The 20088-nt window shown below is 29.2% G+C and overlaps 1 protein-coding gene across 1 annotated transcript in view; it reads right to left on the bottom strand.

Annotated features, from left to right (window-relative positions):
• Nucleotides 1-20088, bottom strand: part of LOC107449150 (B-cell receptor CD22) — a 239683-nt gene that overhangs the window by 65813 nt on the left and 153782 nt on the right. The window contains 3 exon segments of the mRNA XM_043055035.2: nucleotides 3701-3964; nucleotides 5353-5628; nucleotides 9694-9990. Of these exon segments, the coding sequence (XP_042910969.2) occupies nucleotides 3701-3964; nucleotides 5353-5628; nucleotides 9694-9990 (837 nt within the window).

The following is a 20088-nucleotide window of genomic DNA, read 5'->3' as shown; positions in this document are numbered from 1 at the left end:
ACACATATTTTAAAAAGGAAGAAAAAATAGCTTTTACTCATTATACGGCTTTTGGGGGTAATTTCTGGCGTAGAAAATTATGAGATAAAAGGGGCCTTAAAAATTTATTCTTATGATTGCAATATATCAGAAAAATAGATTGAGAAAAGCATTTATTTTTTTCTTTCGAGGTTTTATTTAGCGAAGATAAAATATCAGATTAATCGGATAATTTTAAATAGGGTCTACATTGGATGAATAACGTCCTTAAAACATCGGTTCAGTCGTAAACTTCTATATCGAACGGACATAGGCTGAATAACGGCTATAAAATATCGGGTGAACTTAACAAAACTGTATAGGGCCAATTATTGGATAAATAAGAGCAATAAATTATCGGATCAATTGAGCAATTCTAAATAGGTAAAATAAAGCAAGATATATGTATATATATATATATATATATTTTATATATATATATATATATATACATGCCTTTCACAAAATGAGGGAGAAAATGATACAGAACGAAANTATTATATCAAGGAATATATTGGACGTAAACAATATTTTTACAGTTATGGAGGGAATAGCTAAACGCCATAGCTGCTGATTTTGCTTAATAACAAGCCATACTTTAAATTATTTCTCAGAAAAATGAAAAATATAAAACCTCATTATTAAAAAATAAAAAGGTCAAAATTATATACGGTAATATTTTTAAAAATACATACATTTATTATATTTTAAAGATAGATAATATTTTAAAGATACATTTTTAGAGACATATTTGAATAGTTAAGTTTTTAAGTTACGTGAAAAAACAAAATTGCTGACACATTTCCCCGATATTATTAATAAGTGAAATTATTAATTAGTGAATAATAAATTATTAATAAGTAAAATCTGCCAAATTATGTTTTTCATATGACGTTACGTTTACATTTTTCTTTTTTGCTTTTCTTAGTTTAGTTTATTAGATGCAGTACTAGAGTAGTATGTCCTGGCGAATAACAATAATATTACTGCTTCTGTTGCTGATAAGTTATATAAAGTTTTATACTAATTAAATACATCGTGAAATACCAAATGGTAACGAAAAAATACTGTTATTCCGCAATAGATCCTTAAGCCACGAAGAAAGTAATTTAAACAATTTAGTTTATTTAAAAACAAATTTACTCACTATATATTTGTGAACATATAAATTGCGTCAGTCAGAATTATAGAAATCCTGCTTCAAAATCACTTTTTTACAGCTTCATTAGTTTTCCAGCAGATATATTTAAACTATATTCATATAACAGCAACAACATATTCATTAATTGAATAAATCAACAAAACATAAAATTTTTCTGTGGTTATTTTCTTTTCCATAAACAAACAGTTAAGTTAAAATTTATTGAAAAGCAAACAATACCATTATATACCAAACATGTCCAAAATAAAGAATTTTCAACTTTCTTTTGTTATGCTTCTCAAAGTTTATTTAAACTGAAATACTGATTTTTTTTCATTAAACAAAATAAAATTCTGCATAATTATAAGCTTACATGTTTATCCTTAATAATCACATTTATAACTACTAATTTGAAATAAATCCTTGTAAGGAATGACTCAAAATGACGTCTTTAAATACAATCTTCATGGAAAATAAGACTTAAAATAAGAAAAAAGGAACATCGGAATGTATTTAATCATTTGAAATAGAAAAGTTCACAGCAAATGTTGTTACCAAATGACTTTATCTTTGATGCGATTTCTGACAACCTTTTGAATCCTCTTGGCGAGAAAATATAAGCTTTTAATCCTAAAAGAGTAATCTTCTAGGATCAAAGCGTCACTTATTACAACTGAACCCATAATTTGCTGTAATATCCACTTCCATCGATATTGAAGCATCGCTTATGAGACTAATAAATAATCAGGGGGTGCATAATTACGTTCCATGGCGGCTAAAATATTAGCCATTTTGATAAAATGGGTTTTAAATCTAAAAGACTGAGATCACATTTTTTTAAAAAGAAGGAGGGCTTATGAGTAAGTTTAAAACTCGTCTGGTATAAACAAATTATGCTAAATAACATTAATTACTTTACTGATAAATATAAAAAAGACATTTTCATGAAAATAAATATAAAAGCAAATTATTTTTAAGTTATTTATAAACAGTGCAAGATTTGCACAAATATAGTGGAATAACCTAAATATCAAATGTTTGAAGGGTAATGTTAAAAGTTCAATAAAAACATTAGTTTTGGTAAAAGTAAAAGCATCTGAAGCATTATTTTTATATTATATTTTTAAAAATACATAATCGCTATTTAAATTCTTTCAAATTAATACTGTCTTATTATTATTTTTGAGAGGATTTCTGATACTATTTATTTTTATTTAGAATGGAATATTTTTCTTAATCTAGGAAAAAGAGTAAACAACACTTATAGAACTGTAATTTTTTAAGTAACTAGAATAAATTATATATATCGAATAAAATAGTGATTTTAATAATTATTCTATAATAAAATTTATATGACATCGTAAGGGATAAAGCGTCAGTGTGTTGTTGCTCCATTTTCACAAAAAACCTTCATCCTATCTCTGTCAAGTAGTAACGTAGCACTTCATTAGCGTGCTATGTTCGTACTTCCTTTAATCTCTGGCCTAATTAAGTACTTATTTAATAAAAAGAAGAATATCGCGGAAATTTAAATAATTAATATTAATTTGTTAGTAAGATATTAATATAGTTTTTATTTTTATTGATGCTTTAAACTCATATCTGTATTATTCCATTTTCTTTTGCAAGTATAGATAATGCAGTCTCATTTTTTTCATAAATATTAAAATATTGCACCAAATCCACAAATATTTTTACGCTGTTTATTGACGATATGAAGTCACATGTCGCAGTTATTTTTTTTTCAAAATATTAATAAGTATGTTATAGATATCACACCTTAGGTCTGACATTTTAGAATTGCTGTCGTAATTTAAACGTAAAAATATCAACTTCATCGGTATGAATTTACTCAAAACTAGCTTATTTATATTTGTTTTCAATTTTCTTTTTATGATTTATTGCGTAACAATAAGAACTTAAACTTTGTCATAAATCATGTAACTTTTTCAAGTTATCTCCTCAAATGCATTTTCTCAATTTTAAGAAAAACTATAATTAGTTTTTTTTCTTCCTTTTTTATATTTTTCTACCAGGTAATATCTCTTGTTTATCAATTTATAATAAACAAAAAAAAATCAAAAAATTTAAATTATTTTTCTTCTTTTTATGACCTATTTTAACAACTATCGATTATTGTATTTAATGTTTTACCGCGAGATAAGGATTGGTAAATTGATTACTTTAGAATAAATGATGTCTGCGTGCCATACAACATGCAAGCCTCATCCGTAGTATTAATCAACTACAAATGCATTAATAACATTATACCCAAATCTAGCAATCACTCGAAACTCTGTTCTATTTGCGATTGACAAGAGAAACGAGGCCAGACAGGTACGCTTCCTAAATCCCAAAACTCAGTCCCGGAAACAGGATCCGTGTCAAGCACATACTATAGATGTAATTGATGCGGGTGATCTATTAGTTCGAGTGATTGCCCAATCCATTGGTGCACCCAATTGACAGGACACACTAACATATACGTGCTGAGATGACAAACACATAGAAATTGTAAATTGAATGGCTGTGAACACAAACCTACGGCAGATAGAACAAAGTGGGATGGTGGACCTGGACCAATATCGTTGACAGCGGCACAAGAATAATTCCCTTGAGTCGCGACGGTGACTGGCTTCAAGAGGAGTAAGGGCCCTGTTTCATTCAAGATCTGGTTACCTTTGTGCCACTCAAACATTGAAGATGTTGGATGACCCAGATCCAAGACTCTGCATTCTAGTGTAACCGATCTTCCCTTCACTGCTAAATCTTGCTGCTGGAAAATGGTTGAAGGACCCGGAGTGACTGAAATTTTATAAAGTAGAAAAAAAAACTGAATAAATGGCACATAATTTTGTATTTATAACAAAATGTTGTTTTAAATGTACATTTAAATTTTTTGGATTAAAAAATAAAGTAGTTTTGAATATGCATTTACTATTAAACACAAATATTTACGCAGTTTAAAGGAATTCTAAATTTCAAATGCTTCATAGTTTAAGTTCTTGAGGTTGTAATATCAGTATAAAAAAAAGTAAGTGATCAATAGATATTATTTTTAGGATATCTTTGCTTAAATTAGTTAATTTCATACCGTGAGAGTTAAGTGAAGAATGTTACAAGTAAAATTTTTCTTAAATTAATTGGAATTTTTAAAAAAATAGAGAAAAATATAATAAAAACCATCAAAAATTTAATACAGTAAAAAAAAAAAATAATACCCAAGAAATCTTAAATTTTTGAAAAAAATTGTCACTTAGTCTTCAACTAAGCATTTCCATCTTTTCTTCTCCTAATTATTTCCCTACTGCAACTCATTATTAGAAATTATGAAAAATTGAAGTAACCAAATTTACAATTAACTCTCATTTTGTGCACGTGGCACACGAATACGTGGAGGGCTTCCTCAGAGTTTATCATGGCACATTATCCTACGAGATTTTCCTAAGAGAGCTAGGTGCCTAACGTTTTTGAAAACTATATGCGCATTTATACGTATTATCACGGATAACGTCTGCCCATACCACTTTCAGTCCAGTTTCAAGGAGATGGGAATTTTCAGTCGAAGCTTATTTTCCCTGGCTCAGGTTAACGCTGATATTTACTTTGAAATGCTGAGTCTGTAAATTTATTAAATAAGAATTTTTAGTATTTTTGTAATTACCTTAAGATTAAAAATGTCAAAGTTTAGACCATTTATATATTTATATATATTAAGGCCGACAGCTTCTGATCATACCATTTTAAGTCTAGTTTCAAGGATAAGGGAAATTCCTGCCTTAGCTTTTTTGCACTAGTTCTAGAAACAACATTCGCTATGTTGTAGCTGTAAATTTATATTACAGTATTTTTGCTATCCCCTTAGTGGTAGAGTACCCTTGACGTCAGGCTAACTATGGGAGGTTTTCGTGGTTTTTATCTCTATTTAACTTCTTAGTTCCATCAAAAAGTCCTCTACGAAAATAAATCTCTCCCAATACTTGATCCAAGAGTTACCTTGCCTTCTGTAATCGGTTCAAAATTATATGGCTAAAGAGTTGGATATTAGTGATCGTAAACCTAAAATTGGGTAGGCAGTTCAGTCGCGGTTATGAAATAAAATAGAATAGGCTTATTTAAAATATTCAGGGTTGGAAAACAGGAAAAAACAAATTCTGCTAGATTTGAATTTTTAAAAATTTTTTTTTACTCACAGTGTACAATTAACTCTTCAGATTTTGGGCGGTGGCTCCATCCTGCAGCGTTCAGTCCTTCGCATGAATAATTGCCTCCATGATGCCGAGATGCATGCCTTATCTGTAAAACAGATTCAGTAGTTTCGTTTACCAACTCATTGTTTCTGTACCACCGGACAGATGTGAAATTACGTGGATTTCCATCGATTGCTTCGCATGTTAAACTAACAGCAGAGTTTTCACCTCCTTCAGAGACCATAGATGACGAAATCTTCAACCTCACAATTTGGGGATCTAAGAATAAAAATATACTTTGAAAAAGAATAAAATAAAAACCAAAACTGTAAGACCTGTTCAAAAAGCACTCCATCATGATATCTGGCAATATATATTGGTGATGAACTTCATATTAACCCTTCGACGCAAATTCTTTATTAAACGTATTTTTTATACTTGTCGTCATTATTTAGTATTAATTTAGATCAAATAAGTGAAAAATATTATAGTTAGCATTTTAATAATTTATGGATATGAAATACAGCGTGAAACACAGGAGTCTTTTTCTGCTTTAAAAGTAAAATCTTTCAAACGCGGCTCGCATCCAAATAATATTTTTTCTTTAAATTAGCACTCTTTTTGATGTAATAGAAGCAGTAATTCATCATTGATACTTATTTAACTTATAAAATTACTGATTGATAAATTTTTGAATCTGAATAAAAAAAAATTCATACTACTTTCTTTGGATTTCATATTTTAGTATAAATATAATTCCGATAATCTAACAGATATTTTTGGATCTTTTAAGACAGATATTTATAATTAAAAAATGCCAAAATTTTTTTTTTGTAATCAGAGAATCGGAGGAAATGCATAATAGTGACAGTAGTGTCTGATCTGCGTCAAATGGATAAAGATACACTAGAACATGCTTCACTAACCTATCTTCTACGGTTGTACTGTCCACATATTTCACCACATCTTTATCTGTCTGATGCCCATTGCTTCGCTTCTAAATAGTTTTGTTTATCAAATTTTGAGGAATGTTTTCAGTGTAGAATATTAACGCATTAACCAAAATTAAATGCGACGATATTTTTGACTCTCTCTGTCCATCTTTTTCATAAAATAAAAATCTAAATACTTTTATTTCCACGCGTTTACAATTAAACGTCCTAACGTGGTATGATTCTGGAAAAATGAGTTGAGCTTAAACAAAAATTTATATCCTCAAATAGTAGCTAAGACTATTATCTGACTTATTTTACATACCAATACAAAGTATGGTTGGGTACTTTCTGAGTAAAAATCGCATGAGTGGCACATAATATAGTTCAAGTACGAATGGCACGCACAATATCAAATTTTAAAGGTCTTCATCACTGATAAATGAAGTAAAAATTATCCCTTTAGCGGAAAAAGCCGAGATAGGTAGGCCATGGTCACAAAAGGCGTCTCTCTCGAAGAACGTTAAATCTTTTACTGGAGAATCGATGATTTCATTCTTATGCTTACTTGCCAAGATGTATTTCCTGATAAAGTTTGTTATTTTTTATCTAATTAATTTGGCGTTAGTTTATATTTTTGCTGCTATAAATATAATTCAGCTACTAGGCATTTTAATTTGAATAATATTTTGAGTTCAACTTTATGTAGTATATAATATTAATTTTATGGCGTCTATTTGTTTTTATCTTTTGTTTGCATAATTTGTTTACATTCAAATTTTTTTAATTATTAAATCCTTTTAGCTTTAATCTTCAGAACCATAATAACGTGTAATTGGTCGCAACCTTAATAAGATAATAATTTGAGTCGTGTTCCAATCAAAATGAGCTATATTAGATAATCAAGAATAAGAAGACGCTATACCATTGGAGAAATTTTCCATTGCAAATTCTCTTTCACTTCCATAAGCAATTTAAAATTTAAAGCATGGAAAAAAATGAGTGCAAGCAAATCAAGCCGTGATGTTTCAAATACTGTAAAAAAAATTCAAAATATCAAAAAGCTAACAAAGTATTGGAACAAAACTTCCCCATTGCGTAATTCAAAGCCCTTATCGTACAATCGTAATATACTGATTCGTACCATTTGTTTTCATTTTAAAATTTTTAAAATACTTTTTTAAAATTTCAATGAAAATTTTAAAATTTTTTCCCTGAAATTTTATATTATTAATGACAGTGAAAGAGAATTTGTGATGGAAATTTTCTCCTGTCGTGCAGCGCCCTCTTAAGAAAGATTAAATTTCCTACTAAAATGGTACGGCTTGACATTTTATAAAGGTTCCAAACTGAGTTTTACAAAATTATGGTTCCTTACATTGCATATAGATTAGATTACCAATAGTTTCTGGGATAATTTTAAATTATTTCACAGCTTAAACGACTCATTTATTTTTACATTTCTATGACTTTGACAACACCAAACTTCGTAAAAAAATACTTCATCAATATAAAAATATAAAAAATGTGCAGAGCGTTGATATCTAATCCGATTAAGATAGTTTGGGGAAACTATTCGAAAGTTTTCATAGACAGCATAACAAAGCGCTGCGATGGTATTTCCTCATTATTTACCTTTTGACTGATTAGAGGACCGGCGCCTGTAACCTGAGATCGATTAATCTTCAAGCGTGGAGATTTCTTTTTCCTCTGAAAAAACTATCTTTTTTTTTTAACGAAACAGTTTTCCTCAATAAACTGTAACTTGATAACAGAAGTGCTGAAAAAGTTTTATCTGACCAAAAAATGAGAAATTTCGATGTTAAAGTGTTTAAAAAATATTTTATCATTTAAAAAGTCATTTATTATAGATATCTACTTAAGATGTTTCTGAGAAAGATAATTTAAGAGTTCACAGTGTTAATAAAACGTAATTAATGAGCCTTTAATTTTTTTTCATTCTCGATTAGGAAATTAGCACTCAAATTGTTACAAGTTTGCATTAATTACACGAAATTAAATCAACATCAGGAAATTAATTATATTTGTCAATGAAACTATAAGTGTTATCCAATGTAGAAATTTCGATATAACCGTAGAAGTAATTATAGATTCATTTTGACTGTAAAATAACTGAGAAACACATTTTAAAATAAATCTAATTAATATTTGAGAAATATCTTTTTATATTTAAGAGTTATATTTAAGTAATTTCAGCAATTAAGATGTGTAAATCTGTATAGCAAAAATGACTTAGTGGCTTAAGTTTTTTTTCTCTTTAAATCTTCCGAATATATCAAAAAGATCTATTCTATGCCATTAGCTCAATTTTATTTTTACAGCTTAAGGTAGATTATTAAGTTATTTCATTCATTTGTGATTTCAAATATCTTTTCTAAATACTTAAAACCTAGATAAAAAAGAAGCTTTAGATTGATTAATCTAGCTATGAAACTATAAGAGAGTTTATATCTTTTTGATTTCATCCTTTCAAATTTCTTGATACTAGAACAGTTTTCTCAGAAATTAAGTGGGATAGAAAGTTTGAAGTGTAAAGATCTTTTAAATACCTAGTAGGAGTTTTAGCCAAGCATGCCTTCTTTTTGGTGCAGTGACATATATACCCCCAGTTGATTTAGGCTATTTTTACAGGTCTTAATTGGTTGCTTACCTTGATACCAAGTCATCAATTACAGAGCTATATATCAGCTGAAAAGGTTGTCACAAAGCTGTTGACATTGCTAACACATTAAATTCTCTGCATCGGATGCTTCATTTTTTTAGAAACCATGGATGACGTCAGGCTAACTATGGGAGGTTTTCGTGGTTTTCCTCTCCATGTAACGCAAATGCGGATTAGCACCATCAAAAAGTCCTCCACGAAGGTACATTTCTCCCAATACTTCAACCAGGGGCTCACTCGCTTTCTAGATTGAGTTCAAACTTACAAGGTTAAGGTCAGTCATATTGGTCTTTAAATAATTACACATATATATTACGGTTTATATTACAATAAGTTCATATTACAGTTACGGTNTTCATTAGAATATACAGTTATGTTTACTTATGGAAAGTGGACTCGGCTTAATGACATGTATTCAGATTTGCGCTAAACGGACATAATCCAATTAAATTAATTGTCAGTATATCCTACTCCTCTTATTAATGTTATCATCTAGGAAATGATAGCACATTTTCGCGTTTGCTAGCTTGCATTTATGCCTTTGATATAAATCTGTACCTTCTTTATTAAAACTTTTATGTTGAAAATATTGCACTAAATTCCACATCTGCACACGAAAAAATAGATTCTTTAATAAAAAAAGTGCAAAATAAATTTCATTGCGTAAGTTGTAAGTAAATATATTTATGTATAAGAGATAGGAAGGAAGGCACAAGAATCGAAACTTACAAAGAACATTTAAGACGGCTGCAGTAGTAGAATTTCCTCTTCCGAATGCATTTCGTACGTGGCAAGTATAAACTCCCGAATCATGTCTAGACACGTTATAAAGTGCTAGAACAGCGGATAAGGGATGCCTTGTTTCTAGCCGTTGTGTTGTATCTCTTTGCAATAGGTTTCCGTCTTTATACCAAACTATTTCTGTCACGTCTGGTGGATTTGCATCAAAAACGCATGTAATATTTACTATCGACGTTTCTTGCATTGTGACTGTTCCGTCTGGTGTTACAAACACAGCTGGTGGGTCTGAAACATATGGAAGCTATATTTAGGCCAATATAAAAAAAATAATAAAATATATTTTAGTTCTAGGAATTCTAAGTTGTAGACCGGGAATCAATAGTGGTTCATCTTTGAATAACACCATAGTTTTAAAAGTATTTATTTCTTCCGCGAACGAATGACATTTATTTATGTTCCGTTGTTTAAAAAAATGCACGAAGACATACTTTTAAAGATGTTATAGCTAAGTTCATTCTTACTAAAAATGCGTATTGACATAAAAGCGAAAAATAAACTTTTTTTAAATTCAAATACATACAAAAAAAAAACTTTTGTAAATAAGCATGCGAGAAGGTAGTAAAGTGTTGATTACCGATCTCTGAACATTTTTTATTCGTGAAATAAATTTGGAATGGAGGTTAAAGGCAGTAGACTTCAATATAATTGGATTTTTTTCTTCGAATATTTGATCGCTATAAAATAATGAAGTTTGAACTTAGTCTCATTTAAGGTTGATGTATCATTTTTGAAACTATATGATACTCAAATTCGACTATATTTCGTTTTGGAGCTATATGGAATCTCTCTCGTACTCAATTTTGAGAAACCCTTTATTGCAGTGATGGAATAAAGCTTTTAGTGCCTATCACTTTCAAATATAAATCAATCTGAAAATGAAAGTAATGTGCTTAAAGCTCTAACCTCACTAGTTGTTGATGGGCTCTGTTAAAAAATATCATAAAAAATGACAACTTTCTTCTCATGGAGAATTTAAGTTGCAATCTCATGGGAAAACACGGTTTATTAGTGGAAAGTTTAGCTTTGAAAAATCCAGAACTTATGCTGTTCTGCTATTATTGAGTGTTGCCACTTTGCTTTTAATGGGTAAACAATTTAATACCAATTATGACATATACTCATCGCCAATTATGAAATACACTCATCAATAGCAATGAAATCACTCATCACCGTTGAGTGTTACGCAGAAATCTTCGTGGATTTTTCTACGATCTGAGAATTTTTTTCCACAAAGCTCAAATGTGGTTTTGTGAGGATAGAGCGCTCTCCTTCCAGTGATGTGAACCGGGTTCGCATCCTAGCTTTGTCTGGTCGATACACATTCCGCAGTGATGATGTAAAATATCCTCAGTGGTAGACAGATCATGGGTGAGAGTCCCTTTACCATCAAGCTAACCATGGGAGGTATTCGTGGTTTTCCTCTCCATGCAACCCAAATGCGGTATCGTTGTATTAAAATGTCCTAAACGAAGGCATATTAATTCTAAGACTCATCCGGAAGTTCCATTGTCTTCTTGATTGGATTGAAAATTACAAGGCTATGGAGTTGAACATTGGTAGTCGTAAACTCAAATTTTNGGTATTCGTGGCAACGAAGGCATATTAATTCTAACGAAGGCATATTAATTCTAAGACTCATCCGGAAGTTCCATTGTCTTCTTGATTGGGTTGAAAATTACAAGGCTATGGAGTTGAACATTGGTAGTCGTAAACTAAAATTTGCTCAGCTTCTCTACGACGTTTATAAAATAAATAAGGTTTGGTACCCCTTAGAACAGTTTAGAAAGTTTCCCCCTCTGATCTAAGGTCAATTCCAAATTACAAGGACAAGGAAGTTTATGATATTATCTCTAAATTTAGTCGCGTAAAGAATGTTTTTTGAGGTAAAATAAATATTCCAAGCTAGGTTTTCACTTACTATATATCTCTCTCGGTATTTTGAAGTTAAAATACTTTAATATACAATAGTCAGAAAGTCTAGAATTTATCGTTGGACGTTCTAAAATCTGTTCTAAAATAAAGTTCTCAGTGCCCTAACCCTTTCAGCCTAAAAGTGAAAGTAATGCACTATAGAAGAAGCTCTAACCTCACGAGTATTAGATGGACAATATTCGCCATTTCCTTTTCATGAAAAGCTGCAACTTTCTTCTCACAGAAAAGTTAAGAGAGATGGAAGAGAGAAAGAGAAACGCAGTTTAAAAGTTGGAAAGTTAGCTTGGAACATTCCAGCACTTATCTTCTGACAGTGATCGAGTGTTTGTGGTACGGTCTCAGCTGGGGGAATTGAAAAATGGTGAAGGTATCATCTTTCAATTCTCTCTTAACCAAAGGAAAAAGAGAGAAAAAAATGAGAGATATTTTTGAGGTATTTCCTTCTTCAATAAAATGGTTATTTTAAGCTTTCAATCATAATAGAGGATCATGACCGATTGAAGTATCTCAAAGTTTAATCTCAGCCAAAGCATTGTCGCGAAAATAAATGATTGTGGTGTTCAAATAACAATGCGGCGTTAAAAGTAATTAAATTGTTTCAGTTTTTGTTTTTTATTTGTTAGTATTTCTTAGTAATTTGTTTAGTATTGTCTCATAATTCTTGCTAACATAAAGCCCGTTAGCAACGACATATATCTCATGATTTTATTATCTGAAAATATCTGTATTTGTCCAAATTAAAAAGGATTTGTGCATTGTGCTGCAAATAAATGAACCTAAGGAGAGTGAATACGCAAATATTTTAACAAAATGATGCATACTGCATATACTGAAATCTTCTATGCTGAAACACATTACTGAAGAATTTTTCAGTGCCCTTATCATCATACTCGGCAAAGATGTTCTTGTTTATAGAGTCTAAATCAAATTAGTTAGTGCCCTTAATTACGCTTCATTCTCTTTTTTTCAGCATTATTTATTTGAATTTGGTTTTGAACTATTTGATAATGGATGCGGATTATTCTAGACATCTCGATTATTATTAAACAATACGTTGACTACGTTTGCAAACATTTTCAATAGCTGAATCTTAAAACAACACTTAAAGTAAAGTATCTGGAGGGAGCAATTACGGACTCAGAAGGTCTTTGCAAGACTTCTTTCATTTTAATTTTGATCGGCAAGAAAATATGGATATATTTCACAAAGGAACTTTAGAGATATAGATAATTTTCTGACAAATTGATCAGATTAAGAACAAAGTTTCCCATTTGGTTTTAAGATAGATTTAGTTTTTAGCAACAAATCCCATCATTCAATCAGCGTAATAAAGAGTACATACAAAATAGTATACATTAGGTTCATGCAAAGAAGAACACATACGCGTAGCAATACCTATTCATGACAGCTTGCCAAATATAAACCGATTAAAACTGTTTAAAAGAAATTGTTGTAAATCTCATATTTTTTATCATTCCATTGTTTGTACTTCTTGTTTTAACGTCACATTCTAAAACTGTTGATTTTTTTTATTATTTTTTTTTATCGTGTTAACGAGATTTAATGAATAGTGTTACTAAATTATCGCATGTGTGTATATTCTATTACCCATTAGTTTTAAAATTTTGGAAAATAAGCTCAAAAAGTTACTATCATAAACGAACATTTCTCATTTAATAGATTTAAATGTTTGTATGTATTACAAGGCAAATGCCTGTCAAGTCTTTCTTAATTTATATTAAAATATTTCTTTAATGTAGAAAAAAATCTCTATATGGCATTGGGATTTTCTAAAAAAACTAATCCTTTTCTTTTTAGTTTTAACAACAATCTGGAATAAATAAAAATATTTTATTTCTTTTTTTAATTCTGAAAGTCTCTGAAAGAAACTCACTTTTATCAAAATAAAAAAAAAACACTATTTGATCAATACAGTACACCCATTAGTTGAAAAGTGACCCCTAGGGTGGTATAAATGGAGTTTTGTCGTTAAAGTCCACACATGCAGTTCACTCGCTTTAAAATATAGAGCACACAGCGCAGCCATCGGAGAGTTTTATTTCTTCTTTTTACATTTAATACCTTTCAAGAAAATGTGGACTAGAGCATTTAATATAAAATGTACTGTCAAGAAAAGTTAAACTTTCTACAAATTCTTTGGGATCAATTGATTGCAAGAAAGACTTAGGTTGGTTCTATATACAAACTGATTTCTTTAATTTTTTTTTTCTTCTTTTTTTCGTAATTTCAGTTTTCTTAGTTTTTAGTCTTAGTAGAGGGAGAAAAATTTAAGCAGTTTCAAAATTATTAGATGCTGCTATATAGTTTATATTGAGTAACATGTGTATGAAAAAGTATAGCAATTTGTTTTTTTTTCTCTTCTTAAAGTTTGGAATTGTTAGTTTTTTTGAACAAAGCAACTGCTCTATAGAAATTAGTTTTTTCCGTAGTAACGAATAATAATATATTTATTTAGAATTAAAACAGCTTACTACACTTACACACTACAATTATTTTTTTCTAAAATTTGAGTGTGAGTTTTAGGCATTTAGTATGTATGCAAAATAATTGCATGATTGTTGAAGCACGTACAATCCAGTCTCGCAAATTCTAATAGAAATTAATTTGTTTTTATTTTTTACATTCACATATTTAATTTCTTTTTGGTATTCTGTTCCATTTTAACGAGTACAAGAACATTTTGTACTTATAGTCTATCGCTAATAACACTCATGAGTATTTTTCTCACTTATATCATCATTTAGAAATTCATATGCATCTATTCATCATCTCGTAACACTTCATTTCAAGTTATAAAACATATTTTTTTAAGATTACAACACTTCGAAATAAGAAAATTCAATAAGTTATATAAAGTTATTTGAATGCTCAAAATTATGTAAATGCATAAAGCTGTGTTAAGTCTTTGGAATGCTTTCAAATGGTTAATTAACTAAATGTTTAATGAACCCATATGAAATATGGTTAATTAACTAAATGTTTAATGCTCCCAAATGTTTATTGTTGTCACAAATGTTGCCAAAAGTCTATGAAACAAAATCAGAATTTTTGTCAGAAATGATCTCAAATCCCTCACCTGCGATCTATCACTTCTTGGAAGTAGAATTTATAGAATAATAAGTTGAAAGTGTTTTTGAAAAAGTGGTTAAGGGGAGTCGATAGGGCATATGCCAATAATACTAAAACTGACCTTCTTTTTCTCAGCATCTGAACTAGACCTTGCTTCATATTTTTTTCCACAGAATATTCACATATACATGTTTACACGGTGACAACTGTTAATACATATCTTTGTCTGAATTTTTGTGAAAAAGTATGAGCTGAAAACTTAAATATATTAAAAAATTTCACCAAAAATCATTTATAACTCCAAAAGTATTCATATCAGCGCTAAAACATTATGGCAGCATACAACTGATATAATCTCAAATGTTCTTTAATTTTTCTAACCTACGTAATTTCTAAGAAAAGGGTACATCAAAAAATGGTCAATTTTGGCATTATTGATATGATTGATTATACGCTACCGACTCTTTTTAAGAAATAGTCTGCTAAAGCTATTTCCTTTGTTTTGGGGAAGTTCTATAAAAGAGCGCCTTAAGAAAATTCCTTAAAGATCCCCTTAAAAATAAGTTCATTTATTTAATCTTAAATCTAATTCTTCTTAATGATTTTCTGATATAAAATTTCCATATTTTTCATTTTATCGAGGGCATTAGTACTTTGGTATCCCTTTAACTTATAAGTACCTTCTTATAATAATATGGGCTTCCTTCGTAATTTAATGGATAAAGTAATGAAAAAAACTAAAAATACAATGCAGAAAAATATTAGCCTTTCTAACAGGTCAAGTCTTATTTCTCCTAGAAAATTTAGACTCTTTAAGCTGATGAGGGAATTTTCCTAATTTAAACCTTCAATTAATTCATCCTTCAACTCTTAGGTAAGGGTCTCTTCCCTCCCCTAAACTCTCACGTTTCGAACTCTTTATGTTAGAGATTTGGGAAAGGCAAAATTTTTCAACTCGCTGTAGTACCATTGATTTCCTTGGCGCACCTTTAACAAACTTGAATTTTTAACAAAAGTGGAAATGTTGCTCGATTGAAACGTAGTAATCACTTTTTCCTTACCGCTTTCAGAATTGTGAAGTCTCAAAAAATACTTTTATATAAATAGACTACAATTACTTATCATATTAAAAGGCGATGTTTGTTTTTTTCTGGATCTAAATATGCTAAAAATTTGGGGTATGAAACTATGCAGATTAATATATTTATTATTAAATTCCGATAAAATAAATGTTGATTTTACCTATCTTAGATAGCAAATCGTGGTTTGTATAGTTTGGAAAACAATTTCTATTCTCAGCCGTACGAATGAAATTGAATTTAGATAACCATTGGAAATGGTTTTCTGAATGGTTTTTTGATCCCCTCAGGTGATGTTCAAAGAAATTATTAAAAAATTATAATTAATGGAGTGTACAATTTACTGAAAATGTTTTTCAACAGAATTCTATCGAAATATATCTGGAATTAAAATAATATTTTTATATCTCAATTTAGAAACTTTATTGCTTAGAATGACTAATTAAAATATTGCTGGAGATTTTTTAAAATACTAATTTTTTTAATTATGTTGATAACCACCTAAAATATCTTTGGTATAAGATATTACGACACACAAAGTAATGAAGGTTAAAAATAAATAAATAGACTCCTGTGTACTACGTTTTATTTGCAACAAGCTTTCACAGTTGCCTTTTTACACCTCTATTTCTTTATTAGGCACTCTTTTTGTCATTTTTAAATATCAAATAAAATAAAAATTGCTTCTTTCATATTTTGCTTGACTATCATTACGTTGCGACTACAGTTTCGTGCAAATCGTTGGTGCTTTGATGTCAGAAGCTTCAATTTAAAAATCGACTTTATTTTTCGTTTTAATATTTCAGAATGTCGTTAACAACCTTTGAATTGACCCATTCTCTCTGAATTGTTTGAGTATCTGTTTTGATGTTACAAATTTTCTGAAAGAGAATAACTGCATTTGAAATAGATATTGAAATATATATTTATATTATGTTTACTGAAGATGAATATTTCTCTGGAATATATAGAGATACATGTTATCCTGAAATATATTTGGCAGAGCTCATTTGCTTGTCAATTGGGAATTTTCCTGGAGCTTGTTGGAGTGCAATTCAAATGGTTACAACATTTGCCATTCTCGAAAGATTCAAAAAGTTTATTCCATTTTAATCGTAGAGTGAAGAGTGGAGTTTTTCCTTCTTGTCTTATTTTATAAAAAAATACTTTATTGTTAAATAAATTTCTTTGAGTTACTTTTGAGTTGCTAAATAAATTTTTTTGAGTGTTGTTAAATAAATTTTATCATTGAAATGCTTTTTTTCTTATCATTGAAATGCTTTCAGTACCAACCTATTATTTATTTCAATTTGTTTCATAAAAAGAAAATTTATTCTAAATATGCATAAAAAATTAAAAATATGATTTTTACAAGTTAGGCAGAACAGTTGAAACTAATCCTATTAATACGCTCTCTGAACTTCTGAAAATCATAAATTGCATATTTATATTATGCTTTAGGTTCTTAATTTTTTATTGTAGTTCATTTTTTGCTCAAAATAATTTCAAATATTGTTAAAATAACTATTATTCAATAAAGATTTGGATAATTACAACTCGAGAAGAAGTTAGGAGATTATGCCTAACCATGTTCTCTAAATCAGATTCAATTGGATACATGCAAGCGACGTCATGCATGTAAGTGGAACCTTATTGTATTCTGAATCGACAAATACCACAATTTATCTACGATGGCGTCACTTACAGGCATACATTTATGACATCACGTGGAAACTATGAACTGGATTTTCTAAAAAGTCGACAGTCAAACAATAGTTTTTATTTCTAAATTGGAATGAATAATATGAAGTAGGCTCCATTGCAACTCCATTGGCAACTCCAGGCAACCATTGGCAGGGATAGTCTATTTTTAAGGCAAAGTTTAACAAAACTAAACTTTTAAATTGTATTAATAAGCATTAAGAACAGCTGATGATTTCATCAATTGCAAAAATTACTAACATGAAATTGTTATAATGTAAGAAAGAGGCAAGTCAACAAACAAAACTGGATTATAAACGCAACAAACGAGTTTCTTAAAAGAACTCAACTTGGTATATATCAACTTGGTATCAACCATTGGCAGGGATAGTCTATTTTTAAGGCAAAGTTTAACAAAACTAAACTTTTAAATTGTATTAATAAGCATTAAGAACAGCTGATGATTTCATCAATTGTAAAAATTACTAACATGAAATTGTTATAATGTAAGAAAGAGGCAAGTCAACAAACAAAACTGGATTATAAACGCAACAAACGAGTTTCTTAAAAGAACTTAACTTGGTATATAAACATAGAACTGATTCTATATATGTTATAAGTACACAAAACTAAGAAATTCAACTCACAATTTGGTCATTTTTTTCAGATTCCGTAGCATTTTTAGACATCATTCCTTTAGTTTTGTATCCGGATCACGTTTTTGCGAAGTATGATTTGTGACTAGGACAGAAAACGTGTTCCTATGACTAGAGTATACCAATTTAAAAAGAATGAAAAATAAAAGAATGGTCAGTTCAGAAAAATAACGTGTCTCTTTTTTTGTTTGCCGTAGAAAACATTATTTCCTTAAATAACAATACAAAAGAGAGTTTATATCGCTAAATTTACTTTTTATATCCTAGTGTGCAAACAATTGCAACTGACTTTGATAAATTCGGATGATTATTGGAGCAATCACGTTAATTCGGAATTTTCAATGTGGGTTGATGTGGATAATTTTTAGTGGAACATTGATCTAGCTTAATGCTGATTTTTTAATGCCGATTAATACACATAATTTTAGTGGAACTTTGATCCGGGTTATGCGGTCAATTTTTAGTGGAACAATGAACCGGGTAGATACGGATAATTTCAGTTGAGAATTGATCTGGTTTAATGCGGGTAAATGCGTATTAATGCGTAAATGCTCCAGGTTAATGAGTTATATTAACAAGTATGAAGTCATATAATGACTTTTTTAAACATGTACTTCCTTTTGAAACAGTGAACATTTACTTTATATTTCATGACTGTGAAGCTATTCATAAATTTAATTCTGTGCATCGAGTTCCTAAGCATCTATAGCTCATATAACTAATGATTAGCTCTGTTCCGTAAAACAACAGGATTGAGTAGTCTGTGTTCATCCATTGCCAATTAATTGTCATGCCCTTTTTTTAATTCGTATATTTCACTCGCAGAGAGCACTATTTGAAAGTACTGTGCTTCAACGAGAATAATACCAGTAAATCAAAATTTATAGACTCAATAATTATGTATTTGTTAACGTGAGTTTTGCAAGTGTAAAGTATGTAAAATGAGTAAATTTGCTCCTAATTAAGGCATGTAGCTTTGATTTTTATTTTAAACCATTCTGAATTTAATTTCACTATATTAGTTTTACAAAGAACTTTATTCTTGCTTTGCGGGAAATAAGTTTTATTTTAAAGAATAAAACTTATTGAGTTATTAACAAGTGTTAGTAAAAAATCGAAACAAAGTTAAATACTGAAAAATTGCGTTGACAAACAATATGTTTAACAAACTTTAATAAAGGATTAATTAAAATGATTTAAAGGGAAAAAAAGAAACAATATGATTTAATAATTTAAGGAAAATGATATAAAGAAATGAATTTAACCAACGTTGAAACAAACATTAATGTTGTTAAAGCAAACATTAAAACAAATTTAAACTTTTTAAAGCATTAATATTTTTTTAAAAATAACAGATGTACTTGCAACTATGCAGTGCAGGTTTTTCGTGTTTTGATTAATCACCAACCTGAAATCTTTTAAACCTATAGTGTATACAATAAAAATAATTCGTCACTTTAATATTACATTCAAAAACTCAACTAACTACAAGGATATGTACCAAAAATTAATTAAGTAAATTTTTAAAGCATTTTTAACAAAAAAAGTTTAAAAAAGGCAATTATTTGTTTTATAATATATATTTTGTAGCAATCTCTCAATCAAATTTATGACATTAGATAGTTAATCAAAGTTATTTTATCGAATACTTTCTTTCGGTATCCATTAATTTAATGAATCCAAATTCTATATATCTTGAAATTTCATCATGGGCTGTAAAGCAGCTTAGTTTTGTTAATTTAGGTGAAATTACACAAATTGATGAATTTATTTTTAATACGATAAAAATGACTTTAACCAAAATGTGTTCTATATTTCTCTAAATAAAACTTCCATTTTCAACTGAAAATTTAGTTTAGTTTTAT

The sequence above is a fragment of the Parasteatoda tepidariorum genome, chromosome 5 (genome assembly GCF_043381705.1).
Source record: "Parasteatoda tepidariorum isolate YZ-2023 chromosome 5, CAS_Ptep_4.0, whole genome shotgun sequence".
Taxonomy (NCBI): Eukaryota; Metazoa; Arthropoda; class Arachnida; order Araneae; family Theridiidae; genus Parasteatoda; species Parasteatoda tepidariorum.
The sequence above is the reverse complement of the archived record's forward strand: the minus strand, read 5'-3'. Positions and strand labels throughout refer to the sequence as shown.